We start from the raw sequence: 20,959 nt of genomic DNA, 5'->3' as shown, positions 1-20,959 counted from the left end.
GGATTGGTGACATTGAGGGGACATCAGGGACAATGGGGACATTGAGGGCAATTGGGGACATTGGGGGGATTGGGGACATTGGGGACATCAAGGACATTGGGGACATCACAGACATTGGGGACATTGGGGGGATTGGGGACATCAAGGACAATGGGGACATTGGGGACATCGGGGGTTGGGGACAGGGGACAGGAGGTGGCTCTGTCCCCAGGGTGGGCAGCGGTGGCTTTGTGCTGTTGCTGTTGTCACCGTTGTCCCTTGCTGTCCCCACGTCCTTGTGTCCTTCAGTGTCCCCACGTCCTTCATTGTCCCTCAGCGGGTGACAGCGGCTCTGTCCCCTGTGCCTGAGTCACCATGGCCCTGTGTCACCCTGTCCTTGTGTCACCCTGTCCCTGTGTCACCATGGCCCTGTGTCACCCTGTCCTTGTGTCACCCTGTCCTTGTGTCACCATGGCCCTGTGTCACCCTGTGCCTGTGTCACCATGGCCCTGTGTCACCCTGTCCTTGTGTCACCCTGTCCCTGTGTCACCCTGTCCCTGTGTCACCATGGCCCTGTGTCACCCTGTCCGTGTCACCCTGTCCTTGTGTCACCATGGCCCTGTGTCACCCTGTCCCTGTGTCACCATGGCCCTGTGTCACCCTGTCCTTGTGTCACCCTGTCCCTGTGTCACCCTGTCCTTGTGTCACCCTGTCCCTGTGTCACTGTGTCCTTGTGTCACCATGGCCCTGTGTCACCATGGCCCTGTGTCACCCTGTCCTTGTGTCACCCTGTCCCTGTGTCACCCTGTCCTTGTGTCACCCTGTGCCTGAGTCACCATGTCCTTGTGTCACCATGGCCCTGTGTCACCATGGCCCTGTGTCACCCTGTCCCCAATGTTCCCAATGTCCCCAATGTCTCCAGTGTCCCCAATGTCCTCCATGTTCTCAGTGTCCCCAATGTCCTCCATGTCCTCCATGTTGTCAATGTCCCCAATCCCCTCCATGTCCCCAATGTCCCCAGTGTCCCTAATGTCCCCAGTGTCTCTGAATGCCTCCAGTGTCCTCCATGTTCTCAATGTCCTCAACGCCCCCAATGTCCCCAATGTCTGCAGTGTCCCCAATGTCCTCAATGTCCCTCAATGTTCCGTGTCCCCAAACCTCAATGTCACCTTTCCAATGTCCCATATCCCAATGTCCCCAGTGTCCCCAATGTCCCCAGTGTCCCCAATGCCCCCAATGTCCTCCATGTTCTCAATGACCCCAATCACCTCCATGTCCCCAATGTCCCCAGTGTCCCCAATGTCCCCAGTGTCTCTGGATGCCTCCAGTGTCCTCCATGTCCTCGATGTCCTCAATGTCCCCAATGTCCGCCATGTTCTCCATGTTCTCAATGACCCCAAATCCCCCCAATCCCCTCAATGTCCCCAATGTCCCCAATGTCCCCAGTGTCCCCCAGTGTCCCCATGTCTCTGGATGCCTCCAATGTCCTCCACATTCTCAATGTCCTCAATGTCCCCAATGTCCGCCATGTTCTCCATGTTCTCAATGACCCCAGTCACCTCAATGTCCTCAATGTCCCCAATGTCCCCGGTGTCCCCAATGTCCCTCAATGTCCCTCAATGTCCTTAATGTCCCCAATGTCCTCCATGTTCTCAGTGTCCCCAATGGCCTCCAGTGTCCTCCATGTTCTCATTGTCCCCAGTGTCCCTCCATGTTCTCCATGTTCTCAATGACCCAAATCCCCCCAATGTCCCCAATGTCCCCAATGTCCCCAATGTCCCCATTGTCTCTGGATGCCTCCAATGTCCTCCACGTTCTCAATGTCCTCAATGTCCCCAATGTCTGCCATGTTCTCAATGTTCTCAGTGACCCCAATCACCTCCATGTCCCCAATGTCCCCAATGTCCCCAATGTCCCCAATGTCCCCAATGTCCCCAATGTCCCCAATGTCCCCAATGTCCTCAATGTCCCTCAATGTCCTTAATGTCCCCCAATGTCCTCCATGTTCTCAGTGTCCCCAATGGCCTCCAGTGTCCTCCATGTTCTCATTGTCCCCAGTGTCCTCCATGTTCTCCATGTTCTCAATGACCCAAATCCCCCCAATGTCCCCAATCCCCCCCAGTGTCCCCAATGTCCCCGATGTCCCCGGTGTCCCCCGCAGGTGACGGTGTCGGTGGGCGGCCAGGAGCTGCTGGCCGAGCCCGTGGGCGCCCTGCGGGCGCTCTGGGAGCAGACGAGTTTCCGGCTGGAGCGGCTGCAGGCGGCGCCGGCCTGCGTGGAGCAGGAGGAGCAGGACCTGGCCACGCGCTGGGACCCGAGCCCCGCGTCACCTCTCGACCCCCGAGCACGCCGCGCCGGTGCCACGCAGCGTCGGTGGGGACACGGGGACAGCGGGGACATGGGGACAGCGGGGACACTTTGGGGACATTGGGGATTTTGGGGACAGCAGGGACAGTTTGGGGACATTGGGGATTTTGGGGACACGGGGACAGCGGGGAGAGTTTGGGGACATTGGGGATTTTGGGGGACATCAGGGGGATTGGGGACATTGGGGACAATTTGGGGACATTGGGGATTTTGGGGACATCGGGGGGATTGGGGACATTGGGGACTTTAGCGACTTTGGGGAGATTAGGGACAATTTGGGGATTTTGGGGACATTGAGAACATTGGGGACACTGGGGACAATTTGGGGACATTGGGGGGGAATTGGGACACTTTGGGGACATTGGGGGGGAATTGGGACACTTTGGGGACATTGGGGATTTTGGGACAGTTTGGGGACATTGGGGATTTTGGGGACACAGGGACAGCGGGGACATTGGGGACAATTTGGGGACAGTGGGGACATGGGGATTTTGGGGACATTGGGGGCGTTAGGGACACTGGGGACACTGGGGACCTTGAGGAGATTGGGGACACTGGGGACAATTTGGGGACATTGAGGGGTTTGGGGACTTTGGGGGACATTGGGGACATTAGGGATTTTTGGAGACACTGGGGAGACTGGGGACAGTTTGGGGACATTGGGGACGTTAGGGGGATTGGGGACATTTTGGGGGGATTGGGGGGACTGGGGACTTTGGGGACAATTTGGGGACATTGGGGATTTTGGGGACATTGGGGACTTCAGGGATTTTGGGGACAGGGGGACATGAGGGACATTGGGACATTGGGGATTTTGGGGACTTTGGGGACATTGGGGGGATTGGGGACATTGGGGACTTTAGAGACTTTGGGGAGATTGGGGACAATTTGGGGACATTGGGGATTTTGGGGACATTGGGGGCGTTAGGGACCTTGGGGACATTTGGAGGATTGGGGACATTGGGGACATTGGGGACAGCAGGGACAATTTGGGACAATTTGGGACAATTTGGGGACATTGGGCATTTTGGGGACATTGAGGGGATTGGGGACATTGTGGATATTACGGACTTTGGGACAATTTGGGGACATTGGGGACATTTGGGACCTTGAGGGGATTGGGGCTATTGAGGACAATTTGGGGACATTGGGGACATTTGGGACTTTGGGGACAATTTGGGGACTTTGGGCATTTTGGGATTTTGGGGATATGGGGGACAATTTGGGGATTTTAGAGATTTTGGGGGCATTGGGGGCGTTGGGGACATTGGGGACATTTGGAGGATTGGGGACTTCGGGGGACATTGGGGATTTTGGGGACAGCGGGGACAGTTTGGGGACTTTGGGGATTTTGGGGACATTTGGCATTTGGGGCAGTTTTTTGGGTAATTTGGGGTCTGTGGGATTTGGGGCCGTTTTGGGGGTTTTTGGGGGTGCCGGTGCCGATTTTTGGGGTCCCCCAGAGCTGCCGGTGCCACGCGTGGCCGTGCTGAGGGAGGAGGGCAGCAACGGGGACCGGGAGATGGCGGCCGCCTTCGCCATGGCCGGCTTCCAGGTGAGGCAAAAAACCCCCAAAACTCCCAAAAAACACCACAAAAACACCCCAAAACCACCCCAAAAACACCCCAAAAACTCCCCAAAAAACACCACAAAAACTCCCCAAAAAACACCACAAAAACTCGCCAAAAACATCCTGAAAATACCCCAAAACCATCCTAAAAATACCCCAAAAACACCCCCAAAAACACCACAAAAACTCCCCAAAATACCCTAAAATCATCCCAAAACACCCCAAAATCATCCCAAAAACCACCCCAAAACATCTCAAACACTCCCCAAAACCACCCCAAAACCACCCCAAAAACCACCCCAAAAATACCCCAAAATCATCCCAAAAACACCCCCCAAAACACCCCAAACACCCCCAAAATACCCCAAAAACATCCCAAAAAAACCCCAAAAACACCTGGAGACCCCAAAAGACCCAGAAACGACCCCAAAACCACCCTAAAAGCAGCTGGGAACCCCAAAGTGACCCAAAACCCCCAGGAACCACCCCAAAAATACCTGCGGACCCCGAAAACACCCCAGGACCCCAAAACCACCTGGAGACCCCAAAACCACCCCTGGGACCCAAAAACACCCAGAAACGACCCCAAAACCAGCCCAGAAACACCTGGGGACCCCAAAATGACCCCAAAACCTGCAGGAACCGCCCCAAAACCACCTGGAAACCCTAAAAACATCCAGAAATGACCCCAAAACCACCTGGGGGACCCCAAAATGACCCCAAAAACCCCCAGGAACCGCCCCAAAAACACCCCTGAGACCCCAAAATGACCCCAAAACCACCTGGACTTGACCCTAAAAATGAGGGGCGACCCCAAGATACACCTGGGGGACCCCAAAACCACCCCAGGGACCCAAAACCACCCAGAAACGACCCCAAAGTCACCCCAAAACCACCCAAAAACCCCCCAAACTCCTGGGGAGCCCAGAATGCCCCCCAAATCCCCAGGAATGACCCCAAAACCACGTGGGGGACCCCAAAAAAACCCCAAAGTTTCCCCAAAGTCACCCCAAGAATCACCCCAAAGTCACCCCAAAATACCCAAAAATCACCCCAAAACAACCCCAAAACCACCTGGGGAGCCCAAAATGACCCCAAAAACACCCGGGGACCCCAAAACCACCTGAGGACCCCAAAACACCCCAGAAACCACCCCAAAACCACCTCAAAAACACCTGGAGACCCCAAAACGACCCCAAAAGCACCTGGGGACCCCAAAACCACCCAGAAATGACCCAGAAATCCCATTTTTGGGATTTTTTTTTGGAAAACTCCAATTTTGGGATTTCAGGTTGAGGTTTTTGGGGTTATTTTGGCATTTTTGGGGTTTTTTAGAGCGGTTCCTTTGGGAATTTTTGGGGTTTTGGGGATTTTTGGGGTTTTTGGGTTGGGATTTTTTTGGGCAGATTTTTTTGGGATCATTCCCATTTCGGGGTGTCGGTTTTGGGGGGATTTTTGGGGTTTTTTGGGTTTTCTGGGATAACTTATTGAGGTTTTTGGGCTGGGTTTTTTTGGGGTTTTAGTGGGGTAATTCCCATTTTGGGGTGGGATTTTTTGGGGGATTTTGGGATTTTTTGGGGGATTTTTGGGATATTTTATGAGCTAATTCCCATTTGGGGTGGGATTTAGGGAGTTTTGGGGATTTTTTGGGGGGATTTTTGGGGTTTTTTTGGGATAATTCCAATTTTGGGGGTTTTGGGGTGAAATTTTTGGGGTTTTTTGCGATTTTTGGGGGGATTTTTTTTGGGATAATTCCCATTTTGGGGTTTTTGGGGTGGGAATTTTTGGGATTTTGTGGGATAACTCTCATGGAGGTGTTTGGGGTATTTTTGAGGGGAGTTTTGGGGTTTTTTTTGGGTTTTGTGGGGAAATTCCCAGTTTGGGGTGGGATCTTTGGGGTATTTTGGGATTTTTGGGGGGGATTTTGAGGGATAATTCCCATTTTGGGGTTTTGGGGGTGGAATTTTTGGGTTTTTTTGGGATTTTTTTGTGGGATTTTGTGGGATAATTCCATTTTGGATTTTTTGGGGTGGAATTTTTTTGGATTTTTTGGGTTTTTGTGGGATAACTGTTATTGAGGTTTTTGGGATTGGTTTTTTGGGGTTTTTTGGGGGGATTTTGGGGGACAATTCCCATTTTGGGGTTTTAGTTTTGGGATTTTTTTTGATTTTTTGGTTTTTTTGGGATTACCCCCATTTGGGATTTTTTGGGTTTTTTTTTTGAGAACTGATTTTATGATTTTGGGATGTTTGGTTTTTTAGGGTTATTTTGGGATTTTTTGGGGCTAACTCCCGGGTTTGGGATTTTTTGGATAATTCCAATTTTGGGATTTCAGGATGAGATTTTTGGGGTTATTTTGACATTTTTGGGGTTTTTTAGAGCGGTTCCTTTGGGAATTTTTGGGGTTTTGGGAATTTTTGGGGTTTTTGGGTTGGGATTTTTTGGGCAGATTTTTTTGGGATCATTCCCATTTCGGGGTGTCGGGTTTGGGGGGATTTTTGGGGTCTGACTGGGGATTTTTGGGGTTTTTTGGGGTTTTCTGGGATAACTTATTGAGGTTTTTGGGCTGGGTTTTTTTGGGGTTTTTGTGGGGTAATTCCCATTTTGGGGGGGGATTTTTTGGATATTTTATGAGCTAATTCCCATTTGGGGTGGGATTTAGGGAGTTTTGGGGGATTTTTTTGGGGGATTTTTGGGGTTTTTGTGGGATAATTCCAATTTTGGGGGTTTTGGGGTGGGATTTTTGGGGTATTTTGCGATTTTTGGGGGGATTTTTTTGGGATAATTCCCATTTTGGGGTTTTTGGGGTGGGAATTTTTGGGGTTTTTGTGGGATAACTCTCATGGAGGTGTTTGGGGTATTTTTGAGGGGAGTTTTGGGGTTTTTTGGGCATTTTTGTGGGGAAATTCCCAGTTTGGGGTGGGATCTTTGGGGTATTTTGGGATTTTTTGGGGGGATTTTGAGGGATAATTCCAATTTTGGGGTTTTGGGGGTGGAATTTTTGGGTTTTTTTGGGATTTTTTTGTGGGATTTTGTGGGATAATTCCCATTTTGGATTTTTTGGGGTGGAATTTTTTTGGATTTTTTGGGTTTTTGTGGGATAACTGTTATTGAGGTTTTTGGGATTGGTTTTTGGGGTTTTTTGGGGGGATTTTGTGGGGTAATTCCCAGTTTGGGGTGGGATTTTTGGGGTATTTTGGGATTTTTTGGGGGTTTTGGGGGTTTTTTTTCAGGCCAGCTCTGGCTCGTGGTGTTTGGGGTCGGTTTTGGGGTTTTGGGGTGGGATTTTTGGGGATTTTTTTGGGGTTTTTTTTGGATTTTGGGGGATTTTTTGGAATTTTTGTGGGATAATTCCCATTTTGGGGTTTTTGGGGTGGGATTTTTGGGGATTTTGTGGGGAAATTCCCAGTTTGGGGTGGGATTTTTTGGGGGATTTTGGGATTTTTTGGGGGATTTTTGGGGATATTTTATGAGCTAATTCCCATTTGGGGTGGGATTTAGGGAGTTTTGGGGATTTTTGGGGATTTTTGGGGTTTTTGTGGGATAATTCCAATTTTGGAGGTTTTGGGGTGAAATTTTGGGGGTATTTTGCGATTTTTGGGGGGATTTTTTTGGGATAATTCCCATTTGGGGGTTTTTGTTTTGGGATTTTTGGGGTATTTTCGGGATTTTAGGGGAGTTTTGGGGGAGATTTTGTGAGATAATTCCCATTTTGGGGTTTTTGGGGTGGAATTTTTGGGTTTTTTTGGGTTTTTTTGTGGGATTTTGTGGGATAATTCCCATTTTGGATTTTTTGGGGTGGAATTTTTTTGGATTTTTTGGGTTTTTGTGGGATAACTGTTATTGAGGTTTTTGGGATTGGTTTTTGGGGTTTTTTGGGGGGATTTTGTGGGGTAATTCCCAGTTTGGGGTGGGATTTTTGGGGTATTTTGGGATTTTTTTGGGGGTTTTGGGGTTTTTTTCAGGCCAGCTCTGGCTCGGGGTGTTTGGGGTCGGTTTGGGGTTTTGGGGTTTTGGGGTGGGATTTTTGGGGATTTTTGGGTTTTTTTTTTGATTTTGGGGGATTTTTTGGAATTTTTGTGGGATAATTCCCATTTTGGGGTTTTTGGGGTGGGATTTTGGGGGGTTTTGTGGGGTAATTCCCAGTTTGGGGTGGGATTTTTTGGGGTATTTTGGGATTTTTGGGGGTTTTTGGGTTTTTTTTCAGGCCAGCTCTGGCTCAGGTGTTTGGGGTCGGTTTTGGGGTGGGTTTGGGGTCTGATTGGGGATTTTTGGGGTATTTTGGGGTTTTTGGGGGATTTTGGGGTTTTTTTTTTCAGGCCAGCTCTGGCTCGGGGGGTTTGGGGTTGGTTTTGGGGTTTTGGGGTTTTGGGGTGGGATTTTTGGGGATTTTTGGGGGTTTTTCTGGGATAACTGTTGTTGAGGTTTTTTGGGATGGGTTTTTGGGATTTTTTGGGTTTTTGTGGGGTAATTCCCATTTTGGGGTGGGATTTTTGGGGGATTTTTGGGGTTTTTTGGGATTTTTGGGGATTTTGGGGGGATTTTGTGGGACAATTCCCATTTTGGAGTTTTTGCTTTGGGATTTTTTTGGGGTTTTTGGGGTTTTTTTCAGGCCAGCTCTGGCTCGGGGGGTTTGGGATGGTTTTGGGGTTTTGGGGTTTTGGGGTGGGATTTTTGGGGATTTTTTGGGTTTTTTTTTTGATTTTGGGGGATTTTTTGGAATTTTTGTGGGATAATTCCCATTTTGGGGTTTTTGGGGTGGGATTTTTGGGGTTTTGTGGGATAATTATTGAGGTTTTTGGGCTGGGTTTTTGGGGATTTTTTGGGGTTTTTGTGGGGAAATTCCCATTTTGGGGTGGGATTTTTTGGGGGATTTGGGGATTTTTTGGGGGGTTTTGGGGGATATTTTATGAGCTAGTTCCCATTTGGGGTGGGATTTAGGGAGTTTTTGGGGATTTTTGGGGGATTTTTGGGGTTTTTGTGGATAATTCCCATTTTGGGGTTTTTGGGGTGGGAATTTCTGGGGTTTTTGTGGGATAACTCTCGTGGAGGTGTTTGGGGTATTTTTGAGGGGAGTTTGGGGTTTTTTTGGGCATTTTTGTGGGGTAATTCCCAGTTTGGGGTGGGATTTTTTGGGGTATTTTGGGATTTTTGGGGGTTTTTGGGTTTTTTTCAGGCCAGCTCTGGCTCAGGTGTTTGGGGTCGGTTTTGGGGTGGGTTTGGGGTCTGATTGGGGATTTTTGGGGTATTTTGGGGTTTTTGGGGGATTTTGGGGTTTTTTTTTTCAGGCCAGCTCTGGCTCGGGGGGTTTGGGGTCGGTTTTGGGGTTTTGGGGTGGGATTTTTGGGGATTTTTGGGGTTTTTTTTGGATTTTGGGGGATTTTTGGAATTTTTGTGGGATAATTCCCATTTTGGGGTTTTTGGGGTGGGATTTTTGGGGATTTTTTGGGGTTTTTCTGGGATAACTGTTGTTGAGGTTTTTTGGGATGGGTTTTTGGGATTTTTTGGGTTTTTGTGGGGTAATTCCCATTTTGGGGTGGGATTTTTGGGGGATTTTTGGGGTTTTTTGGGATTTTTGGGGATTTTGGGGGGATTTTGTGGGACAATTCCCATTTTGGAGTTTTTGCTTTGGGATTTTTTTGGGGTTTTTGGGGTTTTTTTCAGGCCAGCTCTGGCTCGGGGGGTTTGGGATGGTTTTGGGGTTTTGGGGTTTTGGGGTGGGATTTTTGGGGATTTTTTGGGTTTTTTTTTTTGATTTTGGGGGATTTTTTGGAATTTTTGTGGGATAATTCCCATTTTGGGGTTTTTGGGGTGGGATTTTTGGGGGTTTTGTGGGATAATTATTGAGGTTTTTGGGCTGGGTTTTTGGGGATTTTTTGGGGTTTTTGTGGGGTAATTCCCATTTTGGGGTGGGATTTTTGGGGGGATTTTGGGATTTTTTGGGGGATTTTTGGGGATATTTTATGAGCTAATTCCCATTTGGGGTGGGATTTAGGGAGTTTTGGGGGATTTTTTGGGGATTTTTGGGGTTTTTGTTGGATAATTCCAATTTTGGGGGTTTTGGGGTGAAATTTTTGGGGTATTTTGCGATTTTTGGGGGGATTTTTTTGGGATAATTCCCATTTTGGGGTTTTTGGGGTGGGAATTTTTGGGGTTTTTGTGGGATAACTCTCGTTGAGGTGTTTGGGGTATTTTTGGGGGGAGTTTTGGGGTTTTTTTGGGTTTTGTGGGGAAATTCCCAGTTTGGGGTGGGGTCTTTGGGGTATTTTGGGATTTTTTGGAGGGGATTTTGAGGGATAATTCCCATTTTGGGGTTTTGGGGGTGGAATTTTTGGGTTTTTTTGGGATTTTTTTGTGGGATTTTGTGGGATAATTCCCATTTTGGATTTTTTGGGGTGGAATTTTTTTGGATTTTTTGGGTTTTTGTGGGATAACTGTTATTGAGGTTTTTGGGATTGGTTTTTGGGGTTTTTTTGGGGTTTTTGTGGGGAAATTCCCATTTTGGGGTGGGATTTTTTGGGGGATTTTGGGATTTTTGGGGGGTTTTGGGTTTTTTTTTTTCAGGCCAGCTCTGGCTCAGGTGTTTGGGGTTGGTTTTGGGGTTTTGGGGTTTTGGGGTTTTTTGGGGTTTTTTTTGGGGATTTTGGGGGATTTTTGGGTTTTTGTGGGGTAATTCCCATTTTGGGGTGGGATTTTTGGGCTATTTTTGGGGTATTTTGCGATTTTTGGGGATTTTGGGGGGATTTTGGGGGACAATTCCCATTTTGGGGTTTTCGTTTTGGGATTTTTTTGATTTTTTGGTTTTTTTGGGATCACTCCCATTTGGGATTTTTTGGGTTTTTTTTTTGGAGAACTGATTTTATGATTTTGGGATGTTTGGTTTTTTAGGGTTATTTTGGGATTTTTTGGGGGCTAACTCCCGGGTTTGGGATTTTTTGGATAATTCCAATTTTGGGATTTCAGGTTGAGGTTTTTGGGGTTATTTTAGGATTTTTGGGGTTTTTTAGGGTGGTTCCTTTGGGAATTTTTGGGGTTTTGGGGATTTTTGGGGTTTTTGGGTTGGGATTTTTTTGGGCAGATTTTTTTGGGATCATTCCCATTTCGGGGTGTCGGTTTTGGGGGGATTTTTGGGGTTTTTTGGGGTTTTCTGGGATAACTTATTGAGGTTTTTGGGCTGGGTTTTTTTGGGGTTTTTGTGGGGTAATTCCCATTTTGGGGTGGGATTTTTTGGGGGATTTTGGGGTTTTGGGGGATTTTTGGGGATATTTTATGAGCTAATTCCCATTTGGGGTGGGATTTAGGGAGTTTTGGGGGATTTTTTTGGGGGATTTTTGGGGTTTTTGTGGGATAATTCCAATTTTGGGGGTTTTGGGGTGGGATTTTTGGGGTTTTTTGCGATTTTTGGGGGGATTTTTTTGGGATAATTCCCATTTTGGGGTTTTTTGGGGTGGGAATTTTTGGGATTTTGTGGGATAACTCTCATGGAGGTGTTTGGGGTATTTTTGGGGGGAGTTTTGGGGTTTTTTGGGCATTTTTGTGGGGAAATTCCCAGTTTGGGGTGGGATTTTTGGGGTATTTTGGGATTTTTTGGGGGGGATTTTGAGGGATAATTCCACTTTTGGGTTTTGGGGGTGGAATTTTTGGGTTTTTTTGGGATTTTTTGGGGGATTTTGTGGGATAATTCCCATTTTGGATTTTTTGGGGTGGAATTTTTTTGGATTTTTTGGGTTTTTGTGGGATAACTGTTATTGAGGTTTTTGGGATTGGTTTTTGGGGTTTTTGGGGGATTTTGTGGGGTAATTCCCAGTTTGGGGTGGGATTTTTGGGGTATTTTGGATTTTTTTGGGGTTTTTGGGGTTTTTTTCAGGCCAGCTCTGGCTCAGGTGTTTGGGATGGTTTTGGGGTTTTTGGGGTTTTGGGGTGGGATTTTTGGGGATTTTTTTGTTTATTTTTTTGGATTTTGGGGGATTTTTTGGAATTTTTGTGGGATAATTCCCATTTTGGGGTTTTTGGGCTGGGTTTTTTGGGGATTTTTTGGGGTTTTTGTGGGATAACATTAAGGTTTTTGGGCTGGGTTTTTTTGGGGATTTTTGGGGGGTTTTTGTGGGGTAATTCCCAGTTTGGGGTGGGATTTTTTGGGGGATTTTGGGATTTTTGGGGGGTTTTGGGTTTTTTTTCAGGCCAGCTCTGGCTCAGGTGTTTGGGGTTGGTTTTGGGGTGGGATTTTGGGGTTTTTTGGGGTTTTTTTGGGGATTTTGGGGGATTTTTGGGTTTTTGTGGGGTAATTCCCATTTTGGGGTGGGATTTTTGGGCTATTTTTGGGGGATTTTGCGATTTTTGGGGATTTTGGGGGGATTTTGTGGGACAATTCCCATTTTGGAGTTTTTGCTTTGGGATTTTTTTGGGGTTTTTGGGGTTTTTTTCAGGCCAGCTCTGGCTCGGGGGGTTTGGGATGGTTTTGGGGTTTTTGGGGTTTTGGGGTGGGATTTTTGGGGATTTTTTGGTTTATTTTTTTGGATTTTGGGGGATTTTTTGGAATTTTTGTGGATAATTCCCATTTTGGGGTTTTTGGGCTGGGTTTTTGGGGATTTTTTGGGGTTTTTGTGGGATAACATTAAGGTTTTTGGGCTGGGTTTTTTTGGGGATTTTTGGGGGGTTTTTGTGGGGTAATTCCCAGTTTGGGGTGGGATTTTTGGGGTATTTTGGGATTTTTGGGGGTTTTTGGGTTTTTTTTCAGGCCAGCTCTGGCTCGGGGTGTTTGGGGTCGGTTTTGGGGTTTTGGGGTGGGATTTTTGGGGATTTTTTTGGGGTTTTTTTTTGGATTTTGGGGGATTTTTTGGAATTTTTGTGGGATAATTCCCATTTTGGGATTTTTGGGGTGGGATTTTTGGGGGTTTTGTGGGGAAATTCCCATTTTGGGGTGGGATTTTTTGGGGTATTTTGGATTTTTGGGGGTTTTTTGGGGTTTTTTTCAGGCCAGCTCTGGCTCAGGTGTTTGGGGTGGGTTTTGGGGTGGTTTTTGGGTCTGATTGGGGATTTTGGGGTTGCAGGTGTGGGACGTGACCACCCAGGACCTCTGCTCGGGCTCGGCCTCCCTGGACGGCTTCCGGGGCCTCGTCTTCGTCGGCGGCTTCAGCTACGCCGACGTCCTGGGCTCGGCCAAAGGTGAGCTCTGCACCCCAAAACCACCCCAAAAAACCCAAAATCTCCAAAATCTGAACTCCGCAAAAGGAGGGAAAAAATTAGGAAAAGAAAAAAAAAAAATTGCAAAAAAATCCACAAAAAATCAGCAAAAATTCTTTAAAAAGATCAAAAAAAATCCTCAAAAAATCCAAAAAAATCCCATAAAAATCGAGAAAACAGCCTACAATAATCCCAAAAAAGTCTAGAAAAATCCCAAAAAATCCCACAAAAATTCCACAAAAAATCCCACAAAAAATCCACAAAAGTACACCAAAAATGACCCAAAAATGACCCAAAAAATCCCAAAATCCTAAAAAACTGAACTCTGCAAAAGGAGGGAAAAAATAAAAACAAAAACCCCCAAAAATTGCAAAAAAATACACAAAAATTGCTCAAAAATGCACCAAAAAAGTCCACAAAACAAAAAAAAAAACCTCAAAAAATCCTCCAAAAATTCCCCAAAAATCCCATAAAAATCAAGAAAAAAATCCCACAATAATCCACAAAAAATCCACAAAATTCCTTTTAAAAATTCCACAAAAATTCCACAAAAATCCCCAAAAAAGTCCAAAAAAATCCTGAAAAATTCTGAAGAAGTCCCACAAAAATGGAGAAAACATCCTACAATAATCCCCAAAAATGACACAAAAATCCACAAAAAATCCCACAAAAATCCAGAAAAATCCTAAAAAAAATCTGCCAAAAATCCTACAAAAAACTCCCAAAAAATTCTCCAAAAATTCCCAAAAAATCCCATAAAAATCAAGAACAAATCCCACAATAATCCACAAAAAATCCACAGAATTCCTTTTAAAAATCCCACAAAAATCCCTAAAAAAGTCCAAAAAAATCCTGAAAAAATTCTGAAGAAATCCCACAAAAATGGAGAAAACAGCCTACAATAATCCCCAAAAATGACACAAAAATCCACAAAAAATCCCACAAAAATTCCACAAAAATCCCTAAAAAATCCACAAAAATCCTCAAAAAAATCCCCCAAAAGAATCCACAGAAATTCCTCAGAAATCCTAAAAAAAATCCAAAAATCCCCCAAAAAATTCCCACAAAAACCTGAAAAGAAAACCCACAAAAATCCTCAAAAAATCCACAAAAATTCTTTAAAAATCAGCCAAAAAATCCTCAAAATTTCCGAAAAAATCCCATAAAAATGGAGAAAACAGCCTACAATAATCCCCCAAAACAAAAAAGAATCCACAAAAAATCCCACAAAAGTCCAGTAAAATCCTAAAAAAAATCTGCCAAAAATGGACAAAAATTCTACAAAAAACTCCCCAAAAATTCCCCAAAAATCCCAGAAAATTGACAAAACATCCTACAATAATCCCCAAAAATTACACAAAAATCTGCAAAAAATCCCACAAAAATAGTTTAAAAAATTCCCCAAAAATCCCATAAAAATCAAGAAACAAATCCCACAATAATCCACAAAAAATCCACAAAATTCCTTTTAAAAATCACACAAAAATCCACGAAAAAATCCCACAAAAATTCCACAAAAATCCCTAAAAAATCCACAAAAATCCCTAAAAAATCCACAAAAATCCTGAAAAAATCCCCCAAAAGAATCCACAGATATTCCAATAAATTCCACAAAAATCCACAAAAAATCCCACCAAAAATCCCACAAAAACCACCAAAAATCACCCCAAAAATCACCCCAAAATCCCCAAATCCTAAAAGACCAAATTCCACAAAAATGGGGAAAAATCCCCTAAAAAATTCCTCAAAAAAATCTCCAAAATCTCCCAAAAATCCCCCAAATCCTAAAAACCCAAATTCTGCAAAAATCCCGGAAAAATCCCCAAAAATTCCATAAAAATCCACCAAAAAATCTGAAAAATAAAATAAAAAAAAATTCCACAAAAACTCCACAAAACCCACCAGAAATGACCTCAAAAACCCCAAAATCCCAAACCCAAGAAATTCCACAAAAAGGGGGAAAACCCTCAAAGATTTTCCCAAATTCCCCATTATTTCCCCCATTATTCCCCCATTATTCCCCCATTATTCCCCATTATTCCCCATTATTTTCCCCATTTTCCCCCCAATTTTCCCCAATATTCTCCCATTATTCCTCCATTATTTCCCATTATTTTCCCTAAATTTTCCCCATTTTCCCTCTATTTCCCCCCCAAATTTTCCCCATTATTCCCCCATTATTCCCCTATTATTTCCCCCCCATTTCCCCCATTATTTCCCCCATTATTCCCCCATTATTTCCCCATTTCCACCCATTATTCCCCCATTATTTGCCCATTATTTCCCCATTTCCACCCATTATTTCCCCATTATTCCCTCATTACTCCCCCATTATTTCCCCATTATTCCCACAATTTTCCCAATTATTTTCCCCATTATTTCCCATAATTTTCCTATTTTGTCCCCATTTACCCCCATTATTTCCCCATTATTCCCCCATTATTCCCCCATTATTTCCCATTATTTTCCTATTTTTGTCCCCATTATTCCCCCATTATTCCCCCAATTATTCCCCATTTTCCCCCATTATTCCCCCATTATTCCCCCATTATTTTCCCTAGATTTTCCCTAAATTTTCCCCATTTTCCCTCCATTTCCCCTCCAAATTTCCCCATTATTCCCCCATTATTTCCCATTATTTCCCCCATTATTTCCCATTATTTCCCCCATTATTTCCCATTATTCCCCCAATCTTCTCAATTATTTTCCCCAATTTTCCCCATTATTCCCCCATTAATCCCCATTATTTCCCCATTATTTCCCTAATCATTCCTCATTTTCCCCCAAATTTCCCCCCCTATTTCCCCCATTATTCCCCCATTATTCGCCCATTATTTTCCCCATTTCTCCCCATTATTCCCCCATTATTTTCCCTAATAATTCCTCATTTTCCCCCAAATTTTCCCCATTATTCCCCCATTATTCCCCCATTATTCCCCCATTATTCCCCCATTATTTCCCATTATTCCCCCATTATTTCCCATTATTCCCCCATTATTCCCCCATTATTTTCCCCATTATTCCCCCATTATTCCCCCATTATTCCCCCATTATTCCCCCATTATTCCCCCATTATTCCCCCATTATTCCCCCATTATTCCCCCATTATTTCCCTATTATTCCCCCATTATTCCCCCATTATTCCCCCATTATTCCCCATTATTTCCCATTATTCCCCAATTATTTCCCCATTTTCCCTCCATTTCCCCCCCAAATTTTCCCTGATTTCCTCCCATCATTCCCCCATTTTTCCCCAATTATTCCCCAATTTCCCCCAAATTTCACCCATTATTCCCCCATTATTTCCCCAATTTTCCCCCATTATTGCCCCCATTATTTCCCTATTTTTTGCCATTATTTCCCCATTATTCCCCCATTATTCCCCCATTATTCCTCCATTATTCCCCCATTATTGCCCCCATTATTTCCCTATTTTTTTGCCATTATTACCCCATTATTTCCCATTATTCCCCCATTACTTCCCCATTTCTCCCCATTATTTCCCCATTATTTTCCCTAAATTTTCCCCATTTTCCCTCCATTCCCCCCCCCAAATTTTCCCTATTTTTCCCCATTATTCCCCCATTATTCCTCATTATTTCCCCAATTTTCCCAATTATTTTCCCCATTATTCCCCCATTATTTCCCTAAATTTCCCCCCAAATTTCCCCCATTATTCCCCCAATTTTCCCCATTATTCCCCCATTATTCCCCCATTATTCCCCCAATTTTCCCCATTATTCCCCCATTATTTCCCCATTATTTCCCCCAATTTTCCCAATTATTTTCCCAATTATTTCCCCCATTATTCCCCCATTATTCCCCCATTATTTCCCCATTATTTCCCCATTATTCCCTCATTATTCCCCCATTATTTCCCCCAATTTTCCCAATTATTTTCCCAATTATTTCCCCCATTATTCCCCCATTATTCCCCCATTATTCCCCCATTATTCCCCCATTATTTCCCCCATTATTTCCCCATTTCCCCCCATTATTCCCCCATTATTCCCCCATTATTTCCCCATTATTTCCCCATTTCCCCCCATTATTTTCCCCATTATTCCCCCAAATTTCCCCCATTATTTTCCCAATTTTCCCCATTATTTCCCATTATTCCCCCCATTATTCCTCCATTATTTCCTCATTTTTCGTCATTATTTTCCCATTATTCCCCCATTATTTTCCCCCATGTCCCCCCATTATTTCCCATTATTTTTCCCCCATCATTCCTCATTTTCCCCCAAATTTTCCCCATTTCCCCCCATTATTTCCCATTATTCCCCCATTATTTCCCCATTCTTCCTCCCTATTTCTCCCATCATTTCCCCATCATTTCCCCATTCTTTCCCCATTATTTCCACATTTTTTCTCAAATTTCCCACATTCCCCCATTATTCCCCCATTATTTTCCCCATTATTCCCCCATTATTTTCCCCATTATTTCCCCATTATTCCCCCATTATTTCCCCATTATTTTCCCCATTATTCCCCCATTATTCCCCCATTATTTTCCCCATTATTCCCCCATTATTCCCCCATTATTTCCCCCATTATTTCCCCATTATTTCCCATTATTTTCCCCATTATTTCCTCATGTCTTCCCCATTATTTCCAATTATTCCTCCCATTATTTTCCCATTTTCTCCCATTATTCCCCCAAATTCTCCCTAAATTTTCCCCATTTCCCCCCAAATTTCCCCCAATTTTTCCCCATTTCCCCCCCTATTTTTCCCATTATTTCCCCCATTATCTCCCCATTATTTTCCCCCATTATTCCCCCATTATTCCCCCATTATTCCCCCATTATTCCCCCATTATTCCCCCATTATTCCCCCATTATTTTCCTCCATCCCCCCCATTTTTCCCAAATTTCCCCCAAATTTTCCCAATTTTTCCCCATTATTCCCCCATTATTTCCCCAATTTCCCCCAAATTTCACCCATTATTCCCCCATTATTTCCCCAATTTTCCCAATTATTTCCCCCATTATTCCCCCATTATTCCTCTATTATTCCCCCATTATTTCTCCAATTTCCCCCAAATTTCACCCATTATTCCCCCAATTTTCCCCATTATTTCCCCCATTATTCCCCCATTATTCCTCTATTATTCCCCCATTATTTCCCCAATTTCCCCCAAATTTCACCCATTATTTCCCCAATTTTCCCAATTATTTCCCCCATTATTTCCCCAGTTATTCCCCCATTATTCCCCTAAAATTTCCCCATTATTTCCCCATTACTCCCCCAATTTTCCCCATTATTTTCCCATTTTCTTCCTCATTATTTCCCCGTTTTCCCTCAAATCTCCCCCAAATCTCCCCCAAATTCCCCAAATTCCCCCCAAATCCCCCATTTTCCCCCAAATTCCCCAAATTCCCCCCAAATCCCCCATTTTTCCCCAAATTCCCCCATTTCTCCCCAGGCTGGGCGGCCTCGATTCGCTTCAACCCCAAGGTGCGGGCGGAGCTGGAGCGATTCCGGACGCGGCCGGACACCTTCAGCCTGGGGGTGTGCAACGGCTGCCAGCTGATGGCGCTGCTGGGCTGGGTGGGGACAGGTCAGTGTCACCTGTGTGTCACCTGTGTCACCTGTGACACCTGTGTCACCTGTGTGACACCCCAATGTCACCTGTGACACCCCAATGGCACCCAGCCCCAGGGACACCTTCAGCCTGGGGGTGTGCAACGGCTGCCAGCTGATGGCGCTGCTGGGCTGGGTGGGGACAGGTCAGTGACATCCCAATGTCACCTGTGTGACACCTGTGTCACCTGTGTGACACCCCAATGTCACCTGTGTGACACCCCAATGGCACCCGGCCCCGGGGACACCTTCAGCCTGGGGGTGTGCAACGGCTGCCAGCTGATGGCGCTGCTGGGCTGGGTGGGGACAGGTCAGTGACATCCCAATGTCACCTGTGTGACACCTGTGTCACCTGTGTGACACCCCAATGTCACCTGTGTGACACCCCAATGGCACCCGGCCCCGGGGACACCTTCAGCCTGGGGGTGTGCAACGGCTGCCAGCTGATGGCGCTGCTGGGCTGGGTGGGGACAGGTCAGTGTCACCTGTGTCACCTCTGTGTGACACCTGTGACACCTGTGTGACACCCCAATGTCACCTGTGACACCCCAATGGCACCCGGCCCCGGGGACACCTTCAGCCTGGGGGTGTGCAACGGCTGCCAGCTGATGGCGCTGCTGGGCTGGGTGGGGACAGGTCAGTGTCACCTGTGTCACCTGTGTCACCTGTGTCACCTGTGTCACCTGTGTCACCTGTGACACCTGAGGTGTCCCCAGAAGTGTCCCCACCTTTGTCCCTTTGGGGTTTCCCTTTGGGGTTTCTGCCCCGGGGTTGTCCCCTCGGTGCCACCCCTCAGTGCCACCCCCTTGGTGCCATCCCAGTGTCGGGTGACAGCCCCAGGGACCTGGGCGTGTCCCTGGGTGTCCCCAAGGTGTCTCTGGAATGTCCCCAGAAGTGTCCCCAGCTTTGTCCCTTCAGGGTTTCCCTTTGGGGTTTCTGTCCCTGGGCTGTCCTGGGGTTGTCCCCTCAATGTCCCCTCAATGCCACCCCCTGGTGCCACTCTGGTGACCCTTGGTGACATTCTCCTGGCAGGTGACAGCCCCTCAGACCTGATGGGGGTGGTGCCATCCCTGGAAAGTCACCAAAAGTGTCCCCAGAAGTGTCCCCACCTTTGTCCCTTTGGGGTTTCCCTTTGGGGTTTCTGTCCCGGGGTTGTCGCCTCGGTGCCACCCCGGTGCCACCCTGGTGACCTTGGTGCCATCCCAGTGCCAGGTGACAGCCCCAGGGACCTGGGCGTGTCCCTGGGTGTCCCCAAGGTGTCTCTGGAGTGTCCCCAGAAGTGTCCCCACCTTTGTCCCTTCGCGGTTTCCCTTTGGGGTTTCTGTCCTGGGGCTGTCCCCAAGGTGTCCCCTCACTGCCACCCCCCTGGTGCCACCCTGGTGACCCCTGGTGACATTCCCGTGCCAGGTCACAGCTTCGTGGACCTGATGGGGGTGGTGGCATCCCTGGAGTGTCCCCAGAAGTGTCCCCAGAAGTGTCCCCACCTTTGTCCCTTCGGGGTTTCCCTTTGGGGTTTATCCTGGGGCTGTCCCCTCGCTGTCCCCTCGGTGCCACCCCCCTGGTGCCACCCTGGTGACATTCCTGTGCCATCCCAGTGCCAGGTGACAGCCCCAGGGACCTGGGCGTGTCCCTGGGTGTCCCCAAGGTGTCTCTGGAGTGTCCCCAGAAGTGTCCCCAGCTTTGTCCCTTCAGGGTTTCCCTTTGGGGTTTCTGTCCCTGGGCTGTCCTGGGGTTGTCCCCTCAATGTCCCCTCAATGCCACCCCCTGGTGCCACTCTGGTGACCCTTGGTGACATTCTCCTGGCAGGTGACAGCCCCTCAGACCTGATGGGGGTGGTGCCATCCCTGGAAAGTCACCAAAAGTGTCCCCAGAAGTGTCCCCACCTTTGTCCCTTTGGGGTTTCCCTTTGGGATTTCTGTCCCGGGGTTGTCGCCTCAGTGCCACCCCGGTGCCACCCTGGTGACCTTGGTGCCATCCCAGTGCCAGGTGACAGCCCCAGGGACCTGGGCGTGTCCCTGGGTGTCCCCAAGGTGTCTCTGGAGTGTCCCCAGAAGTGTCCCCACCTTTGTCCCTTCGCGGTTTCCCTTTGGGGTTTCTCCCGGGGTTGTCCCCAAGGTGTCCCCTCACTGCCACCCCCCTGGTGCCACCCTGGTGACCCCTGGTGACATTCCCGTGCCAGGTCACAGCTTCGTGGACCCGATGGGGGTGGTGGCATCCCTGGAGTGTCCCCAGAAGTGTCCCCACCTTTGTCCCTTCAGGGTTTCCCTTTGGGGTT

The 20,959-nt window shown here is 46.8% G+C and overlaps 1 protein-coding gene across 1 annotated transcript in view; it reads left to right on the top strand.

The window, feature by feature from the left end:
• Window positions 1-20,959, top strand: part of LOC135287321 (phosphoribosylformylglycinamidine synthase-like) — a 46,167-nt gene that overhangs the window by 17,554 nt on the left and 7,654 nt on the right. Inside the window, 4 exon segments of the mRNA XM_064400663.1 lie at window positions 2,141-2,338; window positions 3,812-3,901; window positions 12,967-13,081; window positions 18,527-18,661. Coding sequence (XP_064256733.1) covers window positions 2,141-2,338; window positions 3,812-3,901; window positions 12,967-13,081; window positions 18,527-18,661 — 538 coding nt within the window.

Source organism: Passer domesticus, chromosome 29, assembly GCF_036417665.1.
Source record: "Passer domesticus isolate bPasDom1 chromosome 29, bPasDom1.hap1, whole genome shotgun sequence".
Taxonomy (NCBI): domain Eukaryota; kingdom Metazoa; phylum Chordata; class Aves; order Passeriformes; family Passeridae; genus Passer; species Passer domesticus.
Note: the sequence above shows the minus strand (reverse complement) of the source record. Positions and strands in the feature narration are given on the sequence as shown.